This window comes from Stenella coeruleoalba (assembly GCF_951394435.1).
Source record: "Stenella coeruleoalba genome assembly, chromosome: 17".
Lineage (NCBI taxonomy): Eukaryota > Metazoa > Chordata > Mammalia > Artiodactyla > Delphinidae > Stenella > Stenella coeruleoalba.
This window is the reverse complement of record NC_137163.1, coordinates 80,229,308-80,252,801: the sequence shown is the minus strand read 5'-3', so window position 1 is coordinate 80,252,801 and position 23,494 is coordinate 80,229,308. Positions and strand designations below refer to the sequence as shown.

General features: G+C 49.8%; 1 protein-coding gene across 5 annotated transcripts in view; it reads right to left on the bottom strand.

The window, feature by feature from the left end:
* Positions 1-363: 363 nt before the first annotated feature.
* The window catches only part of PRKDC (protein kinase, DNA-activated, catalytic subunit), a 152,766-nt gene continuing 129,635 nt past the window's right edge, over positions 364-23,494 (bottom strand). For 2 of the 5 annotated variants that reach the window (XM_079902162.1, XM_079902164.1), the window contains exons 70-86: positions 21,427-21,601; positions 20,046-20,239; positions 19,240-19,423; positions 18,465-18,625; positions 16,360-16,571; positions 15,342-15,429; positions 15,111-15,254; positions 11,704-11,908; positions 10,801-10,868; positions 10,076-10,296; positions 9,750-9,842; positions 7,646-7,735; positions 7,388-7,459; positions 7,107-7,308; positions 6,481-6,669; positions 5,743-5,882; positions 364-4,078 (exon numbers count right to left, since the gene is read on the bottom strand). In XM_079902162.1, the coding sequence (XP_079758288.1) occupies positions 3,874-4,078; positions 5,743-5,882; positions 6,481-6,669; positions 7,107-7,308; positions 7,388-7,459; positions 7,646-7,735; positions 9,750-9,842; positions 10,076-10,296; positions 10,801-10,868; positions 11,704-11,908; positions 15,111-15,254; positions 15,342-15,429; positions 16,360-16,571; positions 18,465-18,625; positions 19,240-19,423; positions 20,046-20,239; positions 21,427-21,601 (2,643 nt within the window). In that variant the 3' untranslated portion in view covers positions 364-3,873. Of the gene's footprint in view, positions 4,079-5,742; positions 5,883-6,480; positions 6,670-7,106; positions 7,309-7,387; positions 7,460-7,645; positions 7,736-9,749; positions 9,843-10,075; positions 10,297-10,800; positions 10,869-11,703; positions 12,112-15,110; positions 15,255-15,341; positions 15,430-16,359; positions 16,572-18,464; positions 18,626-19,239; positions 19,424-20,045; positions 20,240-21,426; positions 21,602-23,494 lie in introns of those variants that run through there. The other 3 variants (XM_079902165.1, XM_079902163.1, XM_079902166.1) reach the window with 3 other exon arrangements.

The following is a 23,494-nucleotide window of genomic DNA, read 5'->3' as shown; positions in this document are numbered from 1 at the left end:
TAACAATGACATACTGGTATTTTATAGAAACGTCACCACAATACATAGTCCAGGTAAGCACGTACAAAGGAGCAGCGTGTCACCGTGACCCCAACAGAGCTGGGAAAGAGTGCTATTCTTTCAAGAAGTTACACTGCTAGCATCAGAAGGAAAGGAACAGTGATCTTTGTGGTTGAGCGGCCGCTCCGCCTTTGAGGAGCTCTGGTTAATGTGCAATGCGACACACACTGCACGTCAGGGGGGCATGGAGGAGACCCGGACACACACACAGAAGAATTTTTACATCTTTCTTGTCCTGCCTTAAAGTATAAATTTCATTTCACCACACTTTAGTGCCTACATTAAAAAAGAAAGATTGCAAATGAGTAACCTAACGCTACTCCTTTAGGAACTAAGGAAAGGAAGAGCAAACTCAACTCAATGCCAGTAAACTGAGAAAATAGTCAAGATTAGAAGCACAGATAAAACAGAGCACAGAAAAAGAGATGCAACAAAACCAAACATTGGTGCCTTGAAGAGCTCAACAAAATTGACACACCTCTTTCCAGACTGATTCAGGAAAAAAAGGAAAAAAAAAAAACTCAAATAACTAATATCAAAAATGAAAGTGGGGGGCTTCCCTGGTGGCGCAGTGGTTGAGAGTCTGCCTGCTGATGCAGGGGACATGGGTTCGTGCCCCAGTCCGGGAAGATCCCACATGCCGCGGAGCGGCTGGGCCCGTAAGCCATGGCCGCTGAGCCTGCGCGTCTGGAGCCTGTGCTCTGCAACGGGAGAGGCCACAACGGTGAGAGGCCCGCATACCACCAAAAAAAAAAAAAAAAGAAAAAAGTGGGGACATCATCTACCTTACAGAAATAAAAATGCCAACTTATCAAAAGTTCCTAGAAACATAAATCACCAAAACTGTCTCAAGTAATAGAAAATTTGAAGAGATCTGCAACAAGAGACTTCATCAGTAATAGAAAAAACCTCCCCAAAACAAAAGGATGGCTTTACTGGTGAATTGTACCAAACCCTGAAAGAATTAACACCAATCCTTCTCAAACTCTTCCAGAAAATATCAGAGAAGGGAACACTCCCGAACTCGTTCTATGAACCCAGCATTACCCTGATACCAAAGCCAGACAGACAGGCTCCGTAAGAGAATTATAGACTAATAACCCTTATGGGCACTGATGCAAAGATCCTCAACAAAATACGAGGAAATGGACTCCAACCTCAGAGTAAAAGGATTTCTCACCATGGCCAGGTGGGATTTGTCCCAGCACTGCAAGGGTGATTCAACATCTAGCATCAGGCTTCCCTGGTGGCGCAGTGGTTAAGAATCTGCCTGCCAATGCAGGGGACGCGGGTTCGAGCCCTGGCCTGGAAAGATCCAACATGCCACGGAGCAACTAAGCCCCTGCGCCACAACTACTGAGCCTGCGCTCTAGAGCCCACGAGCCACAACTACTGAGCCCATGCACCTAGAGCCCGTGCTCCGCAACAAAGAGTAGCCCCTGCTCGCCACAACCAGAGAAAAGCCCGCGTGCAGCAACGAAGACCCAACGCGGCCAAAAATTAAATTAAAAAGAAAATCTAGTATCGAATGTTGTAATATACAACTTTAACAAAGGAGAAAAAACACAGGTTCATCTCAACTGATGCAAAAAAAGTATTTGACAAAATTCAACACCATTTCACGATAAAAACACACAGCAAACTAAGACTAGAAGAGAACTTCTTCAGCACAACAAAGGACATTGCTGAAAACCCACAGATGACATCACACTCACTGGTGAAAGGTGAAAACGTTCCCCTGAGATCAGAAACAAGACAAGGATGCCCTCTTTCACCACTGCTATTCAACACTGTACTGGATGTTCTAGCCAGAGCAATCAGGCAAGAAAAAAAGAAAAAATATTCAAATTGGAAAAGCAGAAGTAAAACCGTCTCTATCATAGACAACATGATCCTGTATACGAGACGTCCCAAAGATAACAGAGAATAAGTACTAGAGCTAATAAATTAATCCAGCAAAGTTTCAAGAGAAAAGATCACCACACAAAGGCAGCTGTGTTCCTCTACACCAGCAATGACAATCCAAAAAGGAAACTGGGAAACTCTGTAAATACATAATATCTACAAATATACAGCAGCATCCAAAAGAATACTAAGAATAAATTTAAACAAGGAAACTGAAAAGTAGAAACATCAAAAACCAGTAAAAATGACAAAACACTGCTGAAAGAAATTAAAGACAAATAAAAGGAAAGACACTGTGTTCATGGACTGGAAGCCTTAATATTGTTAAATAGCAAAACTACCTAAAGCCACCTACAGATTCAGTGCAATCCCTATCAAAATTCCAATGGCCTTTGCTTTTTTGAAAAGCCAGTCCTTAAATTCTTCAATTTCATGATGTTCAAAGAGAATACGTACAAACCCCACAGCTGTGCTGTCACTTCAATATACAGACAATATTTCAAAGTTCACAAACACCTATCTTAGTGGAAGTTACTGGTCATTAATCAACAGCACTTCAAAAATTCTTGCAAGTTGATGAAATAATTTTTATTTTAGAAAGTGTTTACAGTTTACATCTTTACTCTTTCTCCACGATTTTATTTTGTCGATTGGAAGCTGTGTGTAGGCGTCCCGTCCTAAGGGAACTTGGAATTTTTTTGTTTTTTTTTCTTTAAATGTTTCAGGCACGCTGCGCAGCATGCTGGACGTCTCAGTTCCCCGACCAGGGATCGAACCCAAGCCCCCTGCAGTGGAAGCACGGAGTCTTAACCACTGGACCACTGGGGAAGTCCCCATAAACGTTTCTTATTAATGCCATAATGCATTCAACCTGTATCTATCAGAATAAGTTTGTCAAGTAATACAATGAAATAATTATAAGATGAAGTGTTTGCTTGTGAAACTGCATAAAAGCTATACACTACTTTGGGAAAAAAACTTTTAATGTTCCTTAGTCTTAAGATTTACTATTTCCCAAAATCATACAAGAGTTTCTAACTAGAAATGTTTGAAAAAACAGTAACAAAAAGCTCAAAGCCCACCTGAAATGGGCTCCGGGTGAGGACAGAGGCCCTTCAAGTGCAGAGGAAGCTGCTTCTGTAACTTGGTCTGGCTGCTCTAGAACGCATGTGTTATCTCCAAATAAGGATTCATTTCAAACAGGGATTTCTTTTATTTTCCTAGAACCCAAATGCTTAGTGCTATCCCTACTTTCATACTTGGAATTTCTGAAGCTTTCCTGAGTCTGGGATGCAAAGCTCTTTCATCCACCTTCCCGTTGTGATCAGAGTAGCAAAAGTGAGTGCTGAGACCAAGGTTTTTCCCTCTCCTAAACACTTTCCCTTCTAGAGAACAGTTCTGTCATAAAATGTCAAAAATAGAAGAGAAAAATGTGAAAGGGAAAAACCTACAAAAATATCCTAAAATGTCAAATACAATCATTTCTAAATGTAATAAGCCATAATCATAGCCTGACCTTATTCCTGTGCTGCTAATATGACTCTCTCAGAGTCTCCGGGACGAAGTCTTCCGGGTGTGATTTCCATGGCGCCGTGAGGCAGGTCGCAGAATGCTCACGTGCACAATGAACTACCACAGCTCTTGGTCCGCTCACAGCACTCGCGATCTGCTCCGGTCTTGATTCCGTGCTCTGCACAAGTCTGCCCTTCTACATCCATTTTAACCCTAACCTGATCTATGATTATGGCCTAGTCATTCACCCATGCCAGCATTCACTTCATCATGACCTGGATTAAACTCGGGATACAACTCTGGTGCTTCGGGACGATGAGCCCACTGATTGCCTGGATCAAAGTTTAGGACACTCTCTCCACACGCATGCCCCTTCTCTGCTGACTCCCCAGGACCTCACATCCAGGGCTCCCACCCTTCCCAAGTTCTGCCAAGGATGTTGGGGTCCGTTGCCTGGTCAATCAAGCACTTCACCTGGGCCTCTTCTGAAAGTCCACTGCCTGGCTCCTGGGCACGGATGTTGTGATCTCTGCTTCCTTGCGCTACAGCGATGTAATGCTCAAAGGCAGGCACCTTCTCATGGCCCAGAAGTAACTCATCACTGGAAAAAAGATTAAACAAACATGAAGACACAAACCACATATGATTTTTCCTGTCCAAACCAGACATTCCCTCTCACCACGCAGAATATTTTGTTGCTCATAACCTTAAAGCCAAGAGATTCGATCTGCAGGAAACCAGAACATGATAGATGCTGGGAACGCCTGTCTTCACGTGTCTGTGTGGACTCACTTTTACTTCGCTTGGGTTAGTACCCAGAATGGAACGCAGGGTCCTATGGTACCCCACGTTTAACTCTTTGAGGAACTGCCACACCTCCCCACAGTGGCTGCAGCATTTTACCTTCCCAGCAGAAACACCGAGGGCTTCGACTTCTCCAGCCCTCACAACAACTCGCTATGTTCCATTTTTTGATTCCAACAGTTTTAGTGGGTGTGAAGTGGAATCCCACTGCATTTATCTGATGACTAATGATGGTCAGCATCTTGCCATGTGCTTGTTGGCCATCTGTGTGTCTTCTTTAGAGCAACGTCCGTTCAGGTACTATGGTCATTTTTTAATTGGGTGGTCTTTTTATTATTCAGTGGTAAGGGTTTTTTTATGTATTCTGTACACAAGTCCCTTAGCAGCTGTATGACTTTCAAATGTTTTCTCCCATTCTGTGGGCTGTATTTTTACTTTCCTGATGGTAAGCACTAAAGTTTTCAATTTTGATTAGTTTATCTGTTTTTTCCTTTTCTTGTTTGTGCTTTTCCTGTTATACTTAAGAGTGCCAAATTGTCACTGCCAAATCCCAGGTCCTAAAGATTTACCCGTGTTTCTTCCTAAGTATTTTACAGTTTTAGCTCTTACAGTTAGCTCTTTGATCCACTTTGAATTAACTTTGTATGTGGTGGGAGGTGGAGGTTCCACCTTCATTCCTTTGCCATTTGTTGGAAAGACCACCGAATGGTCTCGGCACCTTTGTCGAAAAACAACTGACCACAGACAGCCTTTTATTGTTAATTAAATGGGAAAGTCCAACTCTTTTTCCTTCTTGTGAATCATTTCTACAAATTCCTGTTTGTTTTAGACCTCAACCAGAAAAATGTGAAAGCTGTGTCAAAGGTAACCCGATTTGCACACTTGTTAGTGAGCCGCCACCGTGCTCTCCGCACCTCGGGGCTATGCCGCCAGGGTCCCATTTGTCCTGAGAAAGGACAAGAGTAAGTTTATTCTTGCTTTTTTTTTTTTTTTTTTTTGTGGTACGCGGGCCTCTCGCTGTTGTGGCCTCTCCCGTTGCGGAGCACAGGTTCCGGATGCGCAGGCTCAGCGGCCATGGCTCACGGACCCAGCCGCTCCGCGGCACGTGGGATCTTCCCGGACCGGGGCACGAACCCGCGTCCCCTGCATTGGCAGGTGGACTCTCAACCACTGCGCCACCAGGGAAGCCCAAGAGTAAGTTTAAAACCTAAATCTCCTCGGGCAGGTAAAGATATTCATGCAACAGTCTAGGAATGCGGTGCAGGGACCCCAGGCAGACTGGGAAGGGCTCCCGAGTTAGGACCTTGCAGGGCGGTGGAGAGGCTGGCCTCCTCAGGCCGTGGCCCTCCGTCTGTCAGTGCCGACACCACAGGCCGAGGATAAACATATGGTGTTCATTGATTCTTCTGGAAACGCCAGCGTGTTGGTGTGTGTTTGTTTCTTCCACAAATAACGTCTTACCAGGTAATAACTGCTGGATTGGCACCTGCTAACTTTCTCTTAGCATGATGTATCTTCTGCCGGGGATACCAGTTTTTTTCAGTTACATTTATTTCTTGAATCCATGATCCTCCTTTTCTTAGCATTTTCTGTTCAAAATTCTAAAGGAAAGGAACATGATTTTTTTTTCTCTGCTTAACAGTATACATGATCACATTCACACAGATTCAACAAGTAACGATCTTAAAATAAACAGAATCTCTGACTGGGGAGGGCGCCGCAGCTTTTTACGCAAACTCTCACGGCAGCACAGATAACAGTGACCACGACCGTGAGGGTCTTACCCTTAGGCTTAAAGGATCCCTCCCTGTGGAGGGTGCCATTGCTGTGCTCCCTTTTGGGGGGCAGTATCGTGAAGAACCCTTGAGATTTAAGAAAGCACGATCTGTCTTTATGATCAAGGAGGACTTTGTGTGGAACAGATTTTAAACTAAAACTTGTCTCAGAGAAACCAAACCCACCATCACCAAAGGGTTAAAAATACTCTCAAGTCAGTTTCCTCCAAACAAAAGGAACGTCTCATCTGCTTTTCAAGCCAAGCCAATGATCCCAAGTGTTCCTTCTGAGAAAGTGCTGTACAAAACAGTAAGTATTTTAGTAATAAACACAACGCGACACATTCCCACCAGGTAACAGGAGATGTGGGTCAATCACAGGCACGCTGTAACAAAGGCACAAAGTGCGAAGAGACCACCGCACCTTCCAGTCAAAGGACGGCTCCTTCACAAACACGTCCATGGCGGTGGTGAGCAGGTCTGGGCGCGAGCGGAAAGCCCTCAGCGCACACACCATGGTGCTGCCCACGAGCCCCGTTTCTTTCAGTGGTAGCATCAGGGTGATAAACTGGCGAGTCAGACGGAAAGGCATCAGCTCAGGAACCGGCAGAAACTACAGAGAAAAGGACGTGTGAGAAGCAGTGGATGCGAGGGAGGGCCCTTCCACGGCTGTCGCTCACGCGTGGGGAGCACACCAGCTCCTGCCACACGGATGTGAAGTCACTGTGCCCACGAGCAATGACACGGCCATGGAGACGGAGACTCGGAGCTTGATGTCAGGGAGGGTGTGCTTCACATCCACGCAGGATGTTTCCATGACGGGGCTTCATAGAACCTCCTCCCTTTTTACAGGATCACGTTTCTCTTAGCTCCGATTATCTAATCTATCAGCACACCTTCCACAACCTGTCTGCACAAGGCTGAAACACAGCTGAGATTTTCCCCTTCCACAAGAATGACAACGTCAACGACCATGCAAACCGACTGTATGCAGAGCGGTCGCAAAGCCCAAGGGCAACTCCAGCCCAGAGCGGAGAAGGGCACACTCACCTGGGTGGCTGATCCGAAAGCATGTCCGAAGTCGATCCCGATCACGCCGCCCGTCTCCAAGCTCACCATGAAGTTGTTCAGGTGCCTGTCTCCGATGCCCAAGATCCAGTGGCTGACGCACAGGAGCGCGTGGGAGCTGGCAAAGTGGTTGCGGAGAGCCAGGAAGGCCTCGGGGCCGGTGCTCATCTTCAGGAAGGCCCGCCTGCAGGGGGACAGCCGTGTGGCCTCTGCCCTCTGCCCCCGCCCCCAGCCCCCGTGAGCAAAGTCGGGAATACTCTTACTTTAAGAGATCGGCCGGCACTTTACTTTCTCTTTTTCTAAAAGATGTGACTGTTTCAGTGCGACTAGCTCCCCTATGATTTAATAATAGGAAATGTCCGATTAGAACGTCTCATGACTTGAAATTTAAACCTCTTTGTTATATTGAAGCTCGAATATCAGATAACAGCTAGATTTTGATGATCTGAGGCAACACTTGCTAAGAAACAAAAGTGAATACGCAACTTTGAGAAGGGTGAACTGGTCAGTGCAACACATACTTGAACATGAGCGCGTAGGCCCCAGGGTCACACCTTCCCGACATCCTCCTCAGCCAGTCTCTATACTCAGACGCTGGTGCCCGGGCGTCACTAACAAGTAGGGAAGAGAAATCAGCATTAGGAAGATGTCCAGGGTTGCTGATTTCAGAGGCAAACATCACCAGGAATTCACTGAAAAGTAGTGAAGAGTCAGGGAAAATAAACGTGACTTTAATCATATTTAATATTAGCACTGAACTCCAGCTACTCTGGGTCTAGGATTTCCACACACCATTATCCATTCTTAATCACTCCTCAAGAACCATGGCTATCTCCTGTGCAAAAGTTCAGGCGCAGAACCACCAGATACAATGAACGTCCCACTTCACACACAGGAACAAGATGAGCTGACGACGCAGGCATAGGGTCCCACACGCCTGACCCTGGGCGGGACCCCTCGCAGCAGGACAGCACCACGTGCAACTTGTTTAAAGCACGTAAATCACTAAAGAAGCAAAATGACCACAAGCTACTTGTTGAAGACAGCCTGTCTGCTTCTGTCATTAAACACTGCCACGCTTGTTTTTTCTTTTAAACCATTTCCAGTATGCAGACACAGACAAAATCCACAGCGAGTGCCAAAAAGTATCTTCTTAAATGACGATGGGTTTGAATTGAATTTGAAAAGCTTGTTTGCAATAATGTTTCACAGGCAAAAGGCAGTGTGGGGACAGGTGGAAACACTGTGTTACTTGTATGTTTAGCCACTTTTGCGTTTGCATCAAAAGTTTTAACAAGTTTTCCTTAAAAAAAATAATAATAATAATAATCACTAAAGACAGAACAACTTCACAATATGTTTACTTAGTAGTTAAATCCCTTACGGTGAATCTTTTCTGAGTTGCTACTATGTTAATTTCACAGAGACCACTCCATTTCCATCTAAATTCTCTCCTAGTTTCAACCGGATAAAAGTCTTTAGGTTGGAAAACTGCAACATGTAAATTAAGAAAAAAACAGCAATGATCTTAGGAATGGGGGCTTGAAGTGCCTTGTTTTAAAAAGGTAGTGGGAAGTAATGTATACAATTCCATATGTGAAAAGCACTTTATACTCCTTGGACACCTGTGTTTACCGGATGCCTTTCACTCTCTCCCATCTTACAAGTGGGAGGCGGGGGGCGGGGGCCGTGGGAACCGGGAAGGTCACTTGTGCGAGTGGCTCGGGCCCCCTGGGCGTCAGCACAAGCACAAGCGAGAGGGGGGACTCCTGGCCCCAGGGTGCCGGTGCTGCAGGGGCAGCAGGAACAACTTTAGGCAAAAGACTCAAGTGAATGGAAGTAACGGTAAACACTGCCCCACGTAGCAACTACTGTCCAGGAACGAGAGCGTGACCGATGAGAACCCGCGCAGGCGCTCTCAGGAAGGGGCAGGGGTCCAGTAAGGAGAATCTCCTCGCCCGCCAGCCTAACGCTGGTCCCCCAAACGTGCCAACCCTTGCTTCAAAACGGCTGTAAGCCATGCTGTCCTTAGTTTTCTTTACAGAAACAAGGAACAAATTTTTTTAAAAACTCCCTGATTGAAAAATAACATGCTCATCGTAGCAAACCTGGAAAATAAAAAAGGATAAAGGAAAACAGAAAAAGCACCTGATTCATGACCTGGACCTACTCGCCCACCTGCGCCCCCCACAGGCCGGGGCAGCCTCGCCTCTCCAGCCTCAGCTGCCTCGTCTGTACAAAGGTGACAACGATACTCACCTTCTTGCTTTTTGTAAGAAATAAATGACTTCATACACATTAAGAACTGAGACTAGTGCCACAGAAAATGTATAATTAAATGTTAGCTGCTAACCTTACTGTTTTATTTTCCTCAAAGAGTCTTCTTCCCCAAAGTTAATCCTTTTTTAAAAATTGTGATAAAATATATGCAACTACTGTTTAGAACCCTGGACTCCATTTCCTTTGTTCACCCATGGAGAGGCAGATTAAAGTACAGGCCAGGTGGCGGCCAAGGGCGCCAATGAAAGGGCCTGAAAATTCAGGTCCCTGGAGGCGGGGTGGAGGTGACCTGTGGGCTGGGGCGGCCGGGCAGGGCCGGGGCAGGGCCCTGGGACTCCAGGTCACCTGGTGTAGGCCGCCTTCTCCTCCCGTGACATGCTGCTCAGAAGGAGTTCCTTCAAGGTGCAGGTGCTTTCGATCCATTCAATTAGCCCCAACCTGAAAGGAGAGAACAGTCATGAACACCCCTGCCCTCGCTTCTCTAGAACACAGTTCTTCCCTTTCTCCACGAGGATGAACATCATGGGCTGAGCAGCGTCTGTGCTGTTGGCCTCTGTCCCGTGACACCTAGAACCCGAACCGTCACGGGACCCCCTCCTCCCCTTCCCAACAAAACCCCTTCCGGTCCTGTGCCCCCTGCGCCCCCATCGCCCGCAGGGGGCTCTGCGCACCTGGAGGTCATGGGCACCACGCGGTAGGTGGTCACCTGCAGGCCCCTCTGGCCACAGGCGGCGTCGCGGGCGAGCACCCCGTTCATGACCTGCAGCAGCTGGCAGACGCGCTGGTCCTGCCGCAGGTCCTCCCCGCCCTTCACCAGGAAGGCGTACTCGCGCTCGTCGTGCCCGCGGACCACGATGCGCATTGGTCTCCTGAGCGAGGCCATCACTTTCACCTTTAAAGGTCAAACGAAACAGCGTTTTCAGATGGGCCCGGGTCTCATCACCAGAGGGGAGACGAGGCCTGGGGCACGCCCTCCAGGGACACAGGAGGGCAACAGAGCAAAGGACAAGCGAGGGCACTGAGTCTCCTGGTCCCTGTTCCTGCCCGGCTGCAGTGCCAAGAGGTGCCAGGTTCCCGGTGACAAGTGAAGAGCTTATAGACACGCGTCCTCGGGGACAAGCCACACACGACATGTCCACTCGCTACAGGCACTTAAGACTCGTACGTTTGTCACACACACACACACACACACACACACACACACACACAGAGTTTATTCTTCGAGTTCACTAGGTCCTTCAACATGACTGATGTTGAAAGACTGGAAACATTAAGGTCAGTAAATTCCCATCAGAAAACTTGTAACACAACCCTCAGAGAACCCCGTGCGCTTGAGACCGACATGGGGAGTGAGCTGCCTCTCCTGGAACCTGAGGAGCTGACGCCCAGCACCTACCCGCTCGTCGAAGCCGGCGATGCGGGCGTGGTACTCGGGCATCGGCTTCCCTCTGCCGTCGTACTGACCTGGGACAAACCACAGAAGCCTGACTCAGAGGCTGCACCCTGCATTTAAAACACACCCACTGGTCTAACAGGAGGGGAGTTTTAACTCCAAGTTTTCACTGGACGTAGTTTTTTAAATGCTGCCGTTTCTCAGTTTGACAGGCTAGTGGACGCCGCTTCCCGTTCGGGTGGAGCAGACAAAGGCAAACAGGGACGGCAGCGCCCCGGGCGAACACCCGTGCTGTTTCCAGCGGAGTCAAGCTGCATGTCAGGAGGCTCTGTTTTCGGTGGTTTTTTTGAAACTCATGGTACGTGATGCGCAGCTGTTAATAATAACAAAGGAAACTGTTTCTCCAAATCCCTTTCTCCCCACTGGAATAAGGACCTAAGTGACCACAGTGAAACACTCGGTCTGGCAAATTCCACGGTGAAGACAGGGCGGGTCCTCAGTGCCACTCTAGCGTCCCTCCTGCCGGCACGTCGTGTACCATCATCTCGCTGCTTCACACCCCACAAAGCCGTGTGCAGGCACACCGCGTTTTACTGCACTTCTCAGATGCTGCAGTTCCTACCATGCGCGGGTAGGTTCAGAGGACATTACCAGCTACCGTTATTAGTAGGTGGACGTCTGAGCACTTGTCTTAACCAGGAATATGACTAGACGTTTAATAAGCGTACTACTCACAGTAATTATAGATTTTCCTAATGATGAAAAATATGTGGAATTTAAAATTCTTTTTAAAGAAAGAAAACTGTCAAGATCCCGATTTCACCATCTCAGAATCAGAAGTGCCGGCTGCAGCACGACTCTCCTCCAAGCACCCTCCTGCCCACCCCCGCCGCGCGGTGAACTCACCAGGAACCTCTAGCTCGGCCCTCAGGAACTCCGCCCTGAAGCTGCTCATCCAGGGCGAGCACTCCTTCAGGTTCCCTGGCGCCTTCGAGGCCCTGCTCATCCTCCCAAGCAGCGAGCTGGTGATGCTGCGGAAGTCCTGGAGCCTCATGCCAGGGAGCTTAGAGCCTCCTCTGCCGAAGTGGTCATCAAATTCTTTCCCAAAAGCCTGAAATTAATGATAATTTACCTGAAATATTAATGTTTAGCTGAACTTCTGAAAAAGTTCCAGGCTCACGAATCTTCATAATAAACAGGTGCTCAAGTTGTACTGGGTTTTTTCCTGCACTTTTAACTGACAGTTTCACTCTCCTTGAATGTTTCAACACTCTTAAAGCACAGTAGGCTGCCTTTGTTTTTGTCTTTGTGCGCCTTTGAGAAGATGGAAAGGATGACAGTCAGCGGTGACTTCTGAGCATAAATTCTTAATAAGGGCTTTAAACACATGGGGAAATCCTTTCACCTCTGTGTCCGTTGTACAGCTGCTGATCTGCACCATCATGACAATGGGAGTAAGTAGGAACAAAGTACAAAATAAAGGACATAATTCAATGGAAATGAACAGCCCAGGGACTGCCCTGCTGGCGCGGTGGTTAAGAATCCGCCTGCTGATGCAGGGGACACGGGTTCGAGCCCTGGTCCGGGAAGATCCCACATGCCGCGGAGCAACTAAGCCCGTGCACCACCACTACTGAGCCTGCACTCTAGAGCCCGTGCTCCACAACAAGAGAAGCCACCGCAATGAGAAGCCCGCGCACCGCAACAAAGAGCAGCGCCCGCTCACGACAACTCGAGAAAGCCCGCGCGCAACAACAAAGACCCAAACACAGCCAAAAACAAATAAACAAATTTTTAAAAAATGAACAGCCCAAAGTTCTTCCTCACAGCAAAGAGAAAAACATAAGAAAAAAACACTTTCCCTTAGTGAGGGTCTTTCAAGCCATTATTTTGGATCAAGAACCAGTATAAATAGCATTTGGGTAAGTTGTATTTCTAGAAGCGATTATTATTAGAAGTTCCCTATCCTGGAATATATCAAATCATTCTTTGTATTAGTTTCTACTCAAATATTTATTTAAATTATAACCCTGATATCAAAATTTAAAAAACAAGAAACAAGAGTATTACTAACAGTGACCTAAGGTGTCAAGATTCACCTGATCATCTTTAATTAGAAATGTTTTCCCAAATGTAGAACTAACCCCACATCATGAGCCTGGGATAAATGAAATATAAGCTCTGTTTTAGACAATCCACTACAGGAAAATTAACATATATAAAACACAGTTCTTCCTTGGTCTATAAATGGACTGAAAGTATAGAAACAGTCTGCAATCCTTAGAATGAAGGGAAAGATCAATCCGCATTTCCCAGCATAACCAGCACCAGCACTGATCCAGACGGCACAACACCCCTAAGGGCCCCCTAGACTGAAACCTGAGGCAGTTCTGCTTTAGAGGATTAATATTTTAATTAACCGATGCAAACTGTGTGCTGATGTGGTGCGAAGCAGAAAGTTCCAGATGGACTGTCCCGGGTACTAGGAAGCAAGCTCTGGACAAACCGCGGCTGCAGCTGTGGGGGCGCTTCTGCCGGGCTCGGCCCTGCTGGGCGCGCGGAGGGCTGAGCTTGGCCGGGACAAAACCCGCCAGGCTGCGGTTTCCAGGGTGGGGCCAACAGGCAGGCCCCCACCCCCCCCCGCAGGAAGCTCACGGCGACCCCTCTGCCGCCCTCTCGGTTGGCCCTGGGCCGGCCACGTGCTTAGCACAAGCGGCGTGGCTCAGAACAAGGCCTGGCGAGCCCCAGACCCTGGCCGATTTCACACGTCAAGCCTGTTGAGGCCGCCATCCCTGCTGCCCGCCCGCTGCCCGCCGCGGCTGCTCCTGCGCTGTGACCACAGAGGCTGGCGCGGCCCCAGCTGGGGACAGGGCGGACGCAAGCGCCTTCCCATCGACGGTTCCCGCTGTGGCCGCGGGCCCGCCGCCCTTCAGTACCTTCTCGGGACGTGGGTTGCCCGCTGGGGACCTGCAGTCACTGGGCAGCAGTGCTGTGAGGCTGACCTGATAGGACATGGGGTCGAACACGCGTCATAAAATGCAGTACGTGCCGAGGTTTAGGGTTTTACTGTCACTTGAGACACAGCCCGGGACACATTAGGCAGCAGGTAGTCCTGTCTGTTCCCACATTCAGACAGTTAAGGGAAGCTCCCCGAAGCAGGGACGACTCCCCCAGCCCTCCCTCTGGAGGTCAGAACCGTCCCCCGCCTGCGTATCCAGACAGAGACGGCAGAGGTGGGCTCCGCGGGCAGAGGTGAGTGGAGTCAGCCCTGCCCCCGAGTCTGACTCAGGAGGGCGCCCCGGAGTCACTGTGCCTACTGCACAGGAGCATCGCTCAGTGGACGAGGGACACACAGGCTGTGGAGCAACCCCCAGCACCCAGAGGGGAGGCACCGACACAGGCTGCAGCACGCGTGGCGCCGAGTGAAAGAAGCCGGGCCCCGCGGGACTTGTCCACGTGGAAGGTTGGGCAGGCGAGCCCCCGGGGGCCGGCAGAGCAGGGAGCGGCGGGAAAACAGCGAACCCTCGGGCATCGCACACTGACTGCACGCGCGACAGGGCGTGTGACCTATGTCTCGCTGAAGCACTTGGTACACCCCCAAGGGACAGAGACGCTCCTCTGCACCAGAGACGCGCGACTGGTGAGCACCGGGGCTCCTACACGCTCTAAAGCTTCTTGAGGTTTCGCGAACAGAAGCGGTTTCACCAAATTGTCAAAGCGAACTCAGCGTGACAAACGCAGGAGAGGTGCACACAGGTGCAGACGGAGGAGGCCCACCCCCGTCCCGGGGGTGGGGGGGCGGGGGTGGGGGTGGGAGGGGCCAGACGGGGGCAGGCGGGGAGCACCGCGTGCGTTCTCTCCCTTCCAAGTCTGGAGCAACTCTGAAACTGGAGCTCACGCTGACGCCACAGCTCTGTCCACACAGCACGTGTCAGGTGGCCCCGTGAACTCTCCGAGCCTTGGACAGAACTAAGTGCTCACAAAATGGTTACAACCTGCGGCAAATACAAACGTTTTCCTGGTCCGATACCCAAATCACTCTGAGGATTAAAAACATTAAACTACACATAACCTTCATATCTAAGAATCTGGCCATGAAGAACAGAATGTAACAGAAACCCTGAGGTTTTACCTGTGCCCCACTTGCCACTGTCTGACCTAACACACGCCATCAATATCTAACAGACACAAATCTAAGGGAAGTTTACAAATTCAACAGACATTTTAAAACCAGAAGTATTAACACACCAGCAAATAGAAGCCCTCGTCTTCATAAAGACTGTAATCACCAAGCGGCTGCCGCCCCCCCGCACCTGGATAAACCTCCTTCGAAAACTCCCGAGACCTGGAGCCTGTGGGTCTCCCAAGGCTGCGTACATTCTCTCATACATCTTCTCAAGGTTCTTCTTATTTACAGGGTTCTTTTCTAGTTCAAGCTTGACGTCCTCCGTCCAGTCCTGTGCAGAAAAAAAGACACGTCAAGTTGGACTGCAGGCAGGTTGCACTGAGCCCGTGTCTTACGTGCGGGAAGCTGTTAACGCTACCTTAAAGAGCATCTCAGGGCTGGAGAGCTGCTCCAGGGCGTTAATGAAGTCCTGAACCACTCCTTCTCGATCTAACTTAGCTTTAATCCTACAAAAAATGACCAGGTTTAGGTGCTCAAACATCTTCCAAAGATCAAGGCCTATAATTTTTATGCATATATAATTATATTTATATATAAAACAATACATAACCAACCACACAGTCTAGGGAAGGAGCAATTTAAAAATTATCTCCAAAACAGATGAAGCACAAAGTGTGTCCTGTATCAAGAGATGAGATGAAAGCAAATTCTCAACATTTTGGCGCCCACGATCTCAAGTTCAAAAGGCCCCGCTTCTCAACAAACTTTCAACATTTCTCTTTGCTTTCTTTCTTTCTAAGGAAGCGATCACGCGGCAGCTGCCTCTGCTGAGACACAGGAGGGCACCACAGGGTGGGTGGGTTGCACGGCTGGCCCATCGGCGAGCCGGGATGAGGGCTGTGCCCCCCAGCCTTGTCCCACTCTAAATAATGAGGCAAATCAGCTCTTGACAGAGAAGGGCAACTAAAATGCCGTGCATTTACCAAGGATTCTTTCTGAAGTAAAACACTGCTGCCGGCTCTGGCAACTGTCCTCACTTACAAATCAACTGAAGAAGCGAAAAGGACACCTGGGCAGTTTACTGACTTAACGAAGAAGGGGGGGCTTCCCGGAGATTTTAAATTACAGAACAATTTCAGGAACTGATTCCAAAAAGCATCTCATCTAGTCCGTCTCAACCAACAGATTACTAATGGTTAGCACAACCATCTCATGAATAACATTTTAAGATGAACTGTGTTTACAAAAGGAAATAAATTCTACAGCAAATAACACACCAGGGCAGATGCACCCAACAGACAGACATCTAGGCCTCCTGCCCTCCACGGCAGCTCTAATTCATCTGAGGACACACATAAGTGTCCCTGTGTCTGCTTTGACCACAGACGTTTCGATAACCTTTCAGTGTTGGATGGACCTAATTTTTCTTGTGTCACCTGGCCACAAAGTCCTTGTTCTTATGGCCAGCAGAAGTGTCTCTGAAGGCATAGCTTTCACTGCTTATCATGAACGGGTACACGATGGCCTGCGGGTAGTGGTCGGCGATGTCCGCTACGGTGCGCTGGACGGCGACCCCCTCCTCCTTGTCTAGCAAGGCCACCATGTGGCTGACCCAGCCGATGAAGTGCCAGCAAGGAATGGAAGAAATCTGAAACGGAGAGAAGTGAGTGATGAGCGGCACATGCAGCGCCCTCCCTTACAGAAGTGCGCTGTGTCCAGTATCACAGCACAGCTGTACCTGCTACCGGCACTATAAAAACCGACAGACGTGTAGACAGAAAGTCTTCTCAGCCCTCTCGGTTCCGACCCACTGGGAACCATCGATTCTTCTGGGCCTTTTCAGGGCGTGTGCACGTGGACCCTTTCTTCAGAAGAATGGACCTGGAGGAGACTCGCTGTTGCTGGCTTTTCTTAGGGCTGCCTCACTCCTTTTAACAGCTGTACCATATTCTGCTTCATTTCACAAGGGCTCTATGATGAATTTTTAGGGTATCTGCAATTTTTGCTATCCAGATACTACAATGCACAACCCTATGTTTATCTCTTTGTACTTGTGCTATATACCCATAGGAGAAATTCCTAAATGAGTTCCTAAATTCCTTTTTACTTTTAATGTGAACCTTAACAACTGTAAAAAACATTGCTAAACTTCCCTCCAAGAAGATTTTTCAAATTTCCACTTCTAAAAGCGTAGTAGATCGACTACTTTCCAAAATCCTTTCCGACACTTGACGTGATCCATTTTTAAAATCTATTGTCAATCTGACAGTTTTTAAAATCTATTTTCAATCTGAGAAGTGAAAGACACCTGACTTTAACTTGCGCGTCTCATCACTAGCGAGGCTGGGCAGTCAGCGTTTACCTGCATTACGTGCTTTAACCACACGTGCGACGCCCCTTGCTACGAGTCTGTCTGTTGCAGACAGCGGAGACGCCTGCTCTCCATCTCCAGTATGTGTTGCAAATTTTTTCTCCCAGTTTTTTTTCTTAACTTTGTATATAGCATTTTTTTAACAATAGAAGCGTCAAGTTATTTTCCTCTATAGCTCCTGGGTTTTGTCTCGTAACTCCAAGACCATTTTCAGATTTTGCTCAGGTTTTCCTCTAATGCTTTTCCAGGTGTTTATTTCAAGATAAACTCCGCTGCACTTGGAATGCTGGTATAAAGCCAGGAAGGACGGGAGGCTTGGGGGCCCTCAGTGCAAGGCCAGCTGCCCATCTCAAGGGTCATGACAACATCAACCCACCACTCTGTTCGTTTCCACACAAACTCAAAATGCTATCTTTATCATATACAAGTATGATTTGGGGGAAGAAAAGAACCATAACTTACTGAAATATTTCTTTACTTATCTTTGACGAAAATGCATGTGTACCGCATTTCATACCGAATTTACTTTAATCTCCTGTGTAGGACCTACTGAAAACCCTCACCTGTCCAAGCACACAGAGAACTGACTGCGGGCTCGGCGACCAGCACCGTCTACAGACCTGCTGTGCACCCCTTCCGAGCTATTACGTCATCAACTCAAAGCCTGGCCCTGTCTTCCAGTTAAACATCCACGAAGTCGCTAAGGAGGCTTTCTGATAACCCTCCCCTTTTTCCCCAATGCAGCCCCAGTGGAGAGGCCGGGATGGGGTGAGAGCGGGCAAGCGGGACGTGGGGCAGGAGCCCTGGGGGTTCCCGAGATGTGGAGCGTCGGGGGATGGCACCTGAAACGTCCCCCTTTTCTTGCTGCTGAACAGTGACCTGAGCATAAGGCCCCTGGACGTACAGACGCAGCTCAGCCCTGAGGGGCAGCCAGCTCCGGGTGGAGGGCTCACCTCCTCCCGTCTCGGTCCTCGTTCAGACGCGGCCTTCGCGTCAACACCCACAGAGCAAAGTGGGTGCATGGGAACACTCCTTTACACGGTTTTCAATGACACATGTTGTTGGGATGGAGCAAAACTCAGTGGTTATGAAAAGCCATTAACACACGCACCCCACACAACACATCTGTTAGTTCGGTCAAGTCCCCTCCGCCAGAAGGAAGACACCGACCTCTCTGGTCATGAGGCTCAGGGTCTCCTCTGGATACAGCTCAACGATCTGGAGGAGTCTGGGGAACTTCAGCCTGGCCTCGCTGGAGTGTAACTTCAGAGCTTTCAGCATCTTGTCCACCACGAGGGCCGGATACGTGCGCAGTTCTGCAGCGTCCAGGACTACCGGGGACAGGAGAGGAGAGACGTGGTCACTACCCACACATAGACACGAGTGGCATGCTCAGCGCTGGCTGCTCTCCCCCGGGCTTCCTTTCTAACAACTACTGCAGCTCAGCAGACGGTCTCGGACTGCACGTAAGAGCTCCTCTCTGGGGCTTCCCTGGTGGCGCAGTGGTTGAGAGTCTGCCTGCCGATGCAGGAGACACAGGTTCGTGCGGTCCAGGAAGATCCCACATGCCGCGGAGCGGCTGGGCCCGTGAGCCTGCGCTTCGCAACGGAAGAGGCCGCAACAGTGAGAGGCCCGTGTACCGCAAAAAAAAAAAAAAAAAGAGCTCCTCTCTGACGCTGACCTCTGCTACCGGGTGAAGTAGTTTGCTTCCTGGGCTGGAACACGAGGGGTGGCCACAGGAGCTGGTCAGACACGCACCAGGGAAGCAGAGGGAGGGAGGGACGGAGACGCCCAACTCCGGTCCCACACCGGCCGTGGGGCATGGCCATGTCACAGCCTCTTAAACAGACAAGCCGTCTCTTAGAACACATGCCATTGAAAAACACACAGGAGAGCACAGGACCCGCAAGACCCTACATCTCCGGCGGGCATGAGCGGGGCTCACCGGGGGGGCCCTCCTCCTGCTTGCGGAGCCGCTGGTCACAGAACTCCCCCAGCGCCAGGTAAGCCGCCACCAGCCCGCATGCAGGCTCCTGGCCCCGCGCCGAGCACCCGGCCTCCTCCTGTGCTGCCGTCCGCACGGCCTCAGAAAGGTGGTGGAACGCTCCCTGGTACAGGCCTGCCGCAACCTGGAACGCAGAGACCCCGGCAGGCTGTGAGCGAGACCAAGCTTCCTGAAGACCCTGCCCCCCTGGGACCCGTCAGCCACCGGTAAACAGAAAGCCGCTCGAGGGCAGAGCCAGGTCTGCCTGGACCGGGAAAGAGACGCCGGCCCTACGCCATCTCGGCGCCTGAACACCAACACGCAGGGCGTGGCTCAGGAAGGGCTGGAGGCTGGGGACACAAGTGGCGCGGGGAGCACGTGGGAACTCACAAACACACAGAACCACCTGAGCAGTGCCAACAAAGCAGGTGCTACACAAAAAAGCAGAAAAGCTGGTTCTGCCCATAAGCTGGCGGGGCGTCTGAATGGCGGCCGGTGGTGAGATTCCACTAACAAGATTCACGGGAGAACCGTCCACATCGAGCCAACACAGACTTCTCACTATTAACACTAAAAGAAGGGTGTCGTTCAAATCAACAGGAAACACGGGGAGTAGGTCATTTTTCCAATAAGAAACCTGACTGCGTGTAACTGTCAAATGTGTCTTGAAAACACAAAGCGAGACTTGTCATTTCTTTCATGTAGCGGAGCCTGCGCGGTCGAGACAAACACACGGCACGAAGCGCTCAGGCTCCCAGCGTCACTACCTTCTCTGCATCCTCTGAACTGGATCCCGAGAGCTCCACGACGCTCCTGGCCTTGCTCTCCTCGATCCCAGCGAGGCAGGTGGGCTCACTACTAAGAGCGTCGGCCATGATCTTGTACGCTGTGCCCACGAGAATGTAATGGTCACGGGACGCCACGACGTTTCTGCTCAAGTAGCTTGATGTGTTCTCACCTGCTGGGTTACACACACGCACACAGGAGTTTTTGAGAACTGAGTGAGTGACGTAAGTTACAAAGAAGATATTCATAGTGTTCAAAGGTTGTTTTCTATTAAGAAACTAAAAGAAATCTTAAAGGTATAAGAAACTGACTTCAAACGTTGACTCGAGAATCTCTTGAACTCACATTAACGAACAATGTTCTTTGTCACCAGCGACCACGGCCCACCGAGGCTCAACAATTAAAACACCAAATAAACTTTCATTCAAGCATCACCCTTCTGCATTTTGTCCAAGCACTTCTTTGTGTTAACAGAGAACAGAAAGTGTGCTTTCTAATGCATTCGTGCACGTACATCAATAACGCTGATTTCTAAACTGATGCTGTGACCTACAGCTGACAAAGCAACAGAGACCACCGCAGTCCAAGGTCTAGTACTATGTCCGGCCGTGTGGCTCTGGGCAAGCCTACAGCGTGCAGAGGTCGAGAAGAGAAAGGGCCGTCACCCGGTAAGTCCTGCACGCACACCACCTGCCCCTCCAGGAGACGCTTACTTCACAGGGCCGTGACCGACGGCAGCCAGTCATTATCACGAGAACCGAGCGCCGTCTTCAGGGCAGCAAACTCCTCCTGCCCCCCCCAGAAAAGCCTATAAAAAGAGCTGAGCAGTCACGGCGTCATTTTCCGATCCTGGGATCAACGTGGAAAATGCTTCCCCATCCTGCCCACGAGTCGGGCTCGGGACCAGCGGGAGGCCGCAGGAAAGCCCTGCCGTGCACCTGGGACGTGCACACGAGAGCCGGGACCCACACACGGGGTTCCCGCTCAGCCTTACAGGCCACGTCATCACAGACAGAAGAACTGAGGAGGAAAAAGGCTCTCATGGCTAATTGTTTGAGGCAGTTCTTGTATGTAAACATAAAGTTTTCAAAATAATTAAACTGTTACACCCAAAATTTGGCTAAGTCTTAAAGAGAACATTTTAGAACTTCAACTTTAGTTTACAGATGAAGAAACAAAAGCTCCAGGAGTCCCATGCGGTAGCATTACTGGACACACGGCACCTTGGCGCCGCATGTTCAATAAATACTTAATAAAAGTTTTACAAATTTAATTCCCAACTGTCAGATAAAGCAGCACAAAGGATACTGCGAGAAGACACACAGCCACAACACAAACTGTGGGAGGAGAAGAGCCTCGTACCCAGCAGGGGCACCGTCTTCAGCGCCGCGCAGAGCTGCTCGGGCGGGCGCTGGGCCCGGGCCCGGCCGTGGCTGAGCCGGCAGTAGCTCTGCACCCACTTCACGAGCCAGTCCTCCCGTGTTTTTGACTCTCTGTGCAGCTCCTTCAGCAGTTTCAAGGCAAGCGAGAAATTATTCTACACGGCGGAAGAGAGAAAGCAGAAAGATGACACAGGAGGATGATGAGAAGTCAAGTCGCTCTACGAGAGGAGCTTCTCGCTGGCCCGCAGTGACCCATCACCTTAGCTTTATCGTGGGGACAGATACACAGTCCAGAGTCTCCGGGACACTCACGCAGCGGGGCACCCACGGCTGCCGTCTGATTCCGGGACTCTGTCGTCCGCCAAGAAACCCTCCATCCACAGGCATCTGCTCCCCTCCCCCAGCCCCCAGAGACTACAGCCTTCTGCCCCGGGTCTGCCCATTCTGGACACTTCCTACCCAGGGAGTCAGCTGTGCTCTGACTTTGCGCCTGGTGGTGTGTATCAGAACTTCACCCCTTGCTGTGGCTGCGTAACACGCTACTGCATGCATAAACCACAGTTTATTTATCTGCTTATCTACTGATCAACCTTCGCATTGTTGCCACCTTTTGGCTATTCTGAATAATGCTCTTTTTTCTAATTTCAATGAACATAAAGGATCTGTATACAGATTTCTGTGTGGACGTTAAGTTTTCATTTCTCTTGGGTATATACCGAGGAGGGGCACTGCTGAGTCAAACGGTAACCCTCTGGCTTTTGGAGGAGCTGCCAGACTGATTTCCACGGTGGCTGCACTGCTCACCTCCCTGCACGGAGGGCCGTCCCTCTACTCCAGCCGTCCTGTGGGTGTGCGGCGGGACCTGGCTGTGGTTTGACCTACATCCTCCTGATGACTCGTGGTGCTGAGTGTCTTTTCTTTCCTTCTTTCTCCCTCTCTCCCTCTCTTTCTTTCTTTCTTTCGCCATGCCACACGGCTTGCGGGATCTTAAGTTCCCCAACCAGGGATCGAACCCGTGCCCCCTGCAGTGGAAGTGCGGAGTCCTAACCACTGGACCGCCAGCGAAGTGCCCTGAGTGTCTTTTCATGTGCGTACTGGCCACTTGTGTGTCTTCTTGTGAGAAATGTCTATTCAGATCCTTTGCCTGTTTTCTCACTGGGTTGTTTGACTTTGTGTTGTTTGCTTGTAAAGAGTTATTTATGTATTCTGGATAAGCGGACCCTTACCAGATACATGATTTCCAAATATTTTTTCCCATCATATGGGTTCTCTCTTCACTTTCTTGAGTGTGCCATTTGAGGCACAGAAGTTTTTAGTTTTAATATACGTTTCTCTGTTTTTTATTTAGTTGGTTGTTTGGGGATGTCTTTTACATCTAATTCTCTGCTGAGCTTCAAGGACACTGACATCAGTCCTATGCGTCCTTGTTACGACCCTTCCAACCACTCAGGCCAAAAGTCCAGCCACCCTTGTCCTTCCTGCAGTCTCTGGCCTTATTACATCTGCGTATACGAGTGCACATTTCACACAGTTCTCATCCCCACCAGCACGTCCAAGACGTTCGATGACCTCCTAGTCTCCAGTCCCTAGTTCTGGGCCACATGCTCTACAACCCACCTCAAACCAGCATCACGAGACCAGCCGTCCGCCCACGGCGGCGTCCACAATTCCCAGTTTCTCCCCTTGGGATTCTGTTTAAACGTATCTCCGTACCTTCCTCTCCTACCACCCCCAAATGCCCCCCCATGGGGCCCTCCTGCCCCCAGCAGCGGGGAGCACCCACTGCACCCCCGCCCCGGGATGTGCCCCTCACTTCCTGAGAGGCCACATGCACCACCTCAGCCCGGGCCCCGGCCACTCCCTGCTGCACCCGGAGCTGAGGGCATGGAGGGCGAAATGGCCAGGCCTGCTGGAAAAACAGCATCTCCTTTTTCTCTGCAGGAAACAGTGAGGGAAGACACTACCTGAGTCCAGAAAGTGGGGAGGGGGCACGACTTGAGACACCCACAGCATCCACAACTTCAAGGGGAGAGCCTGGGGAGACCAGG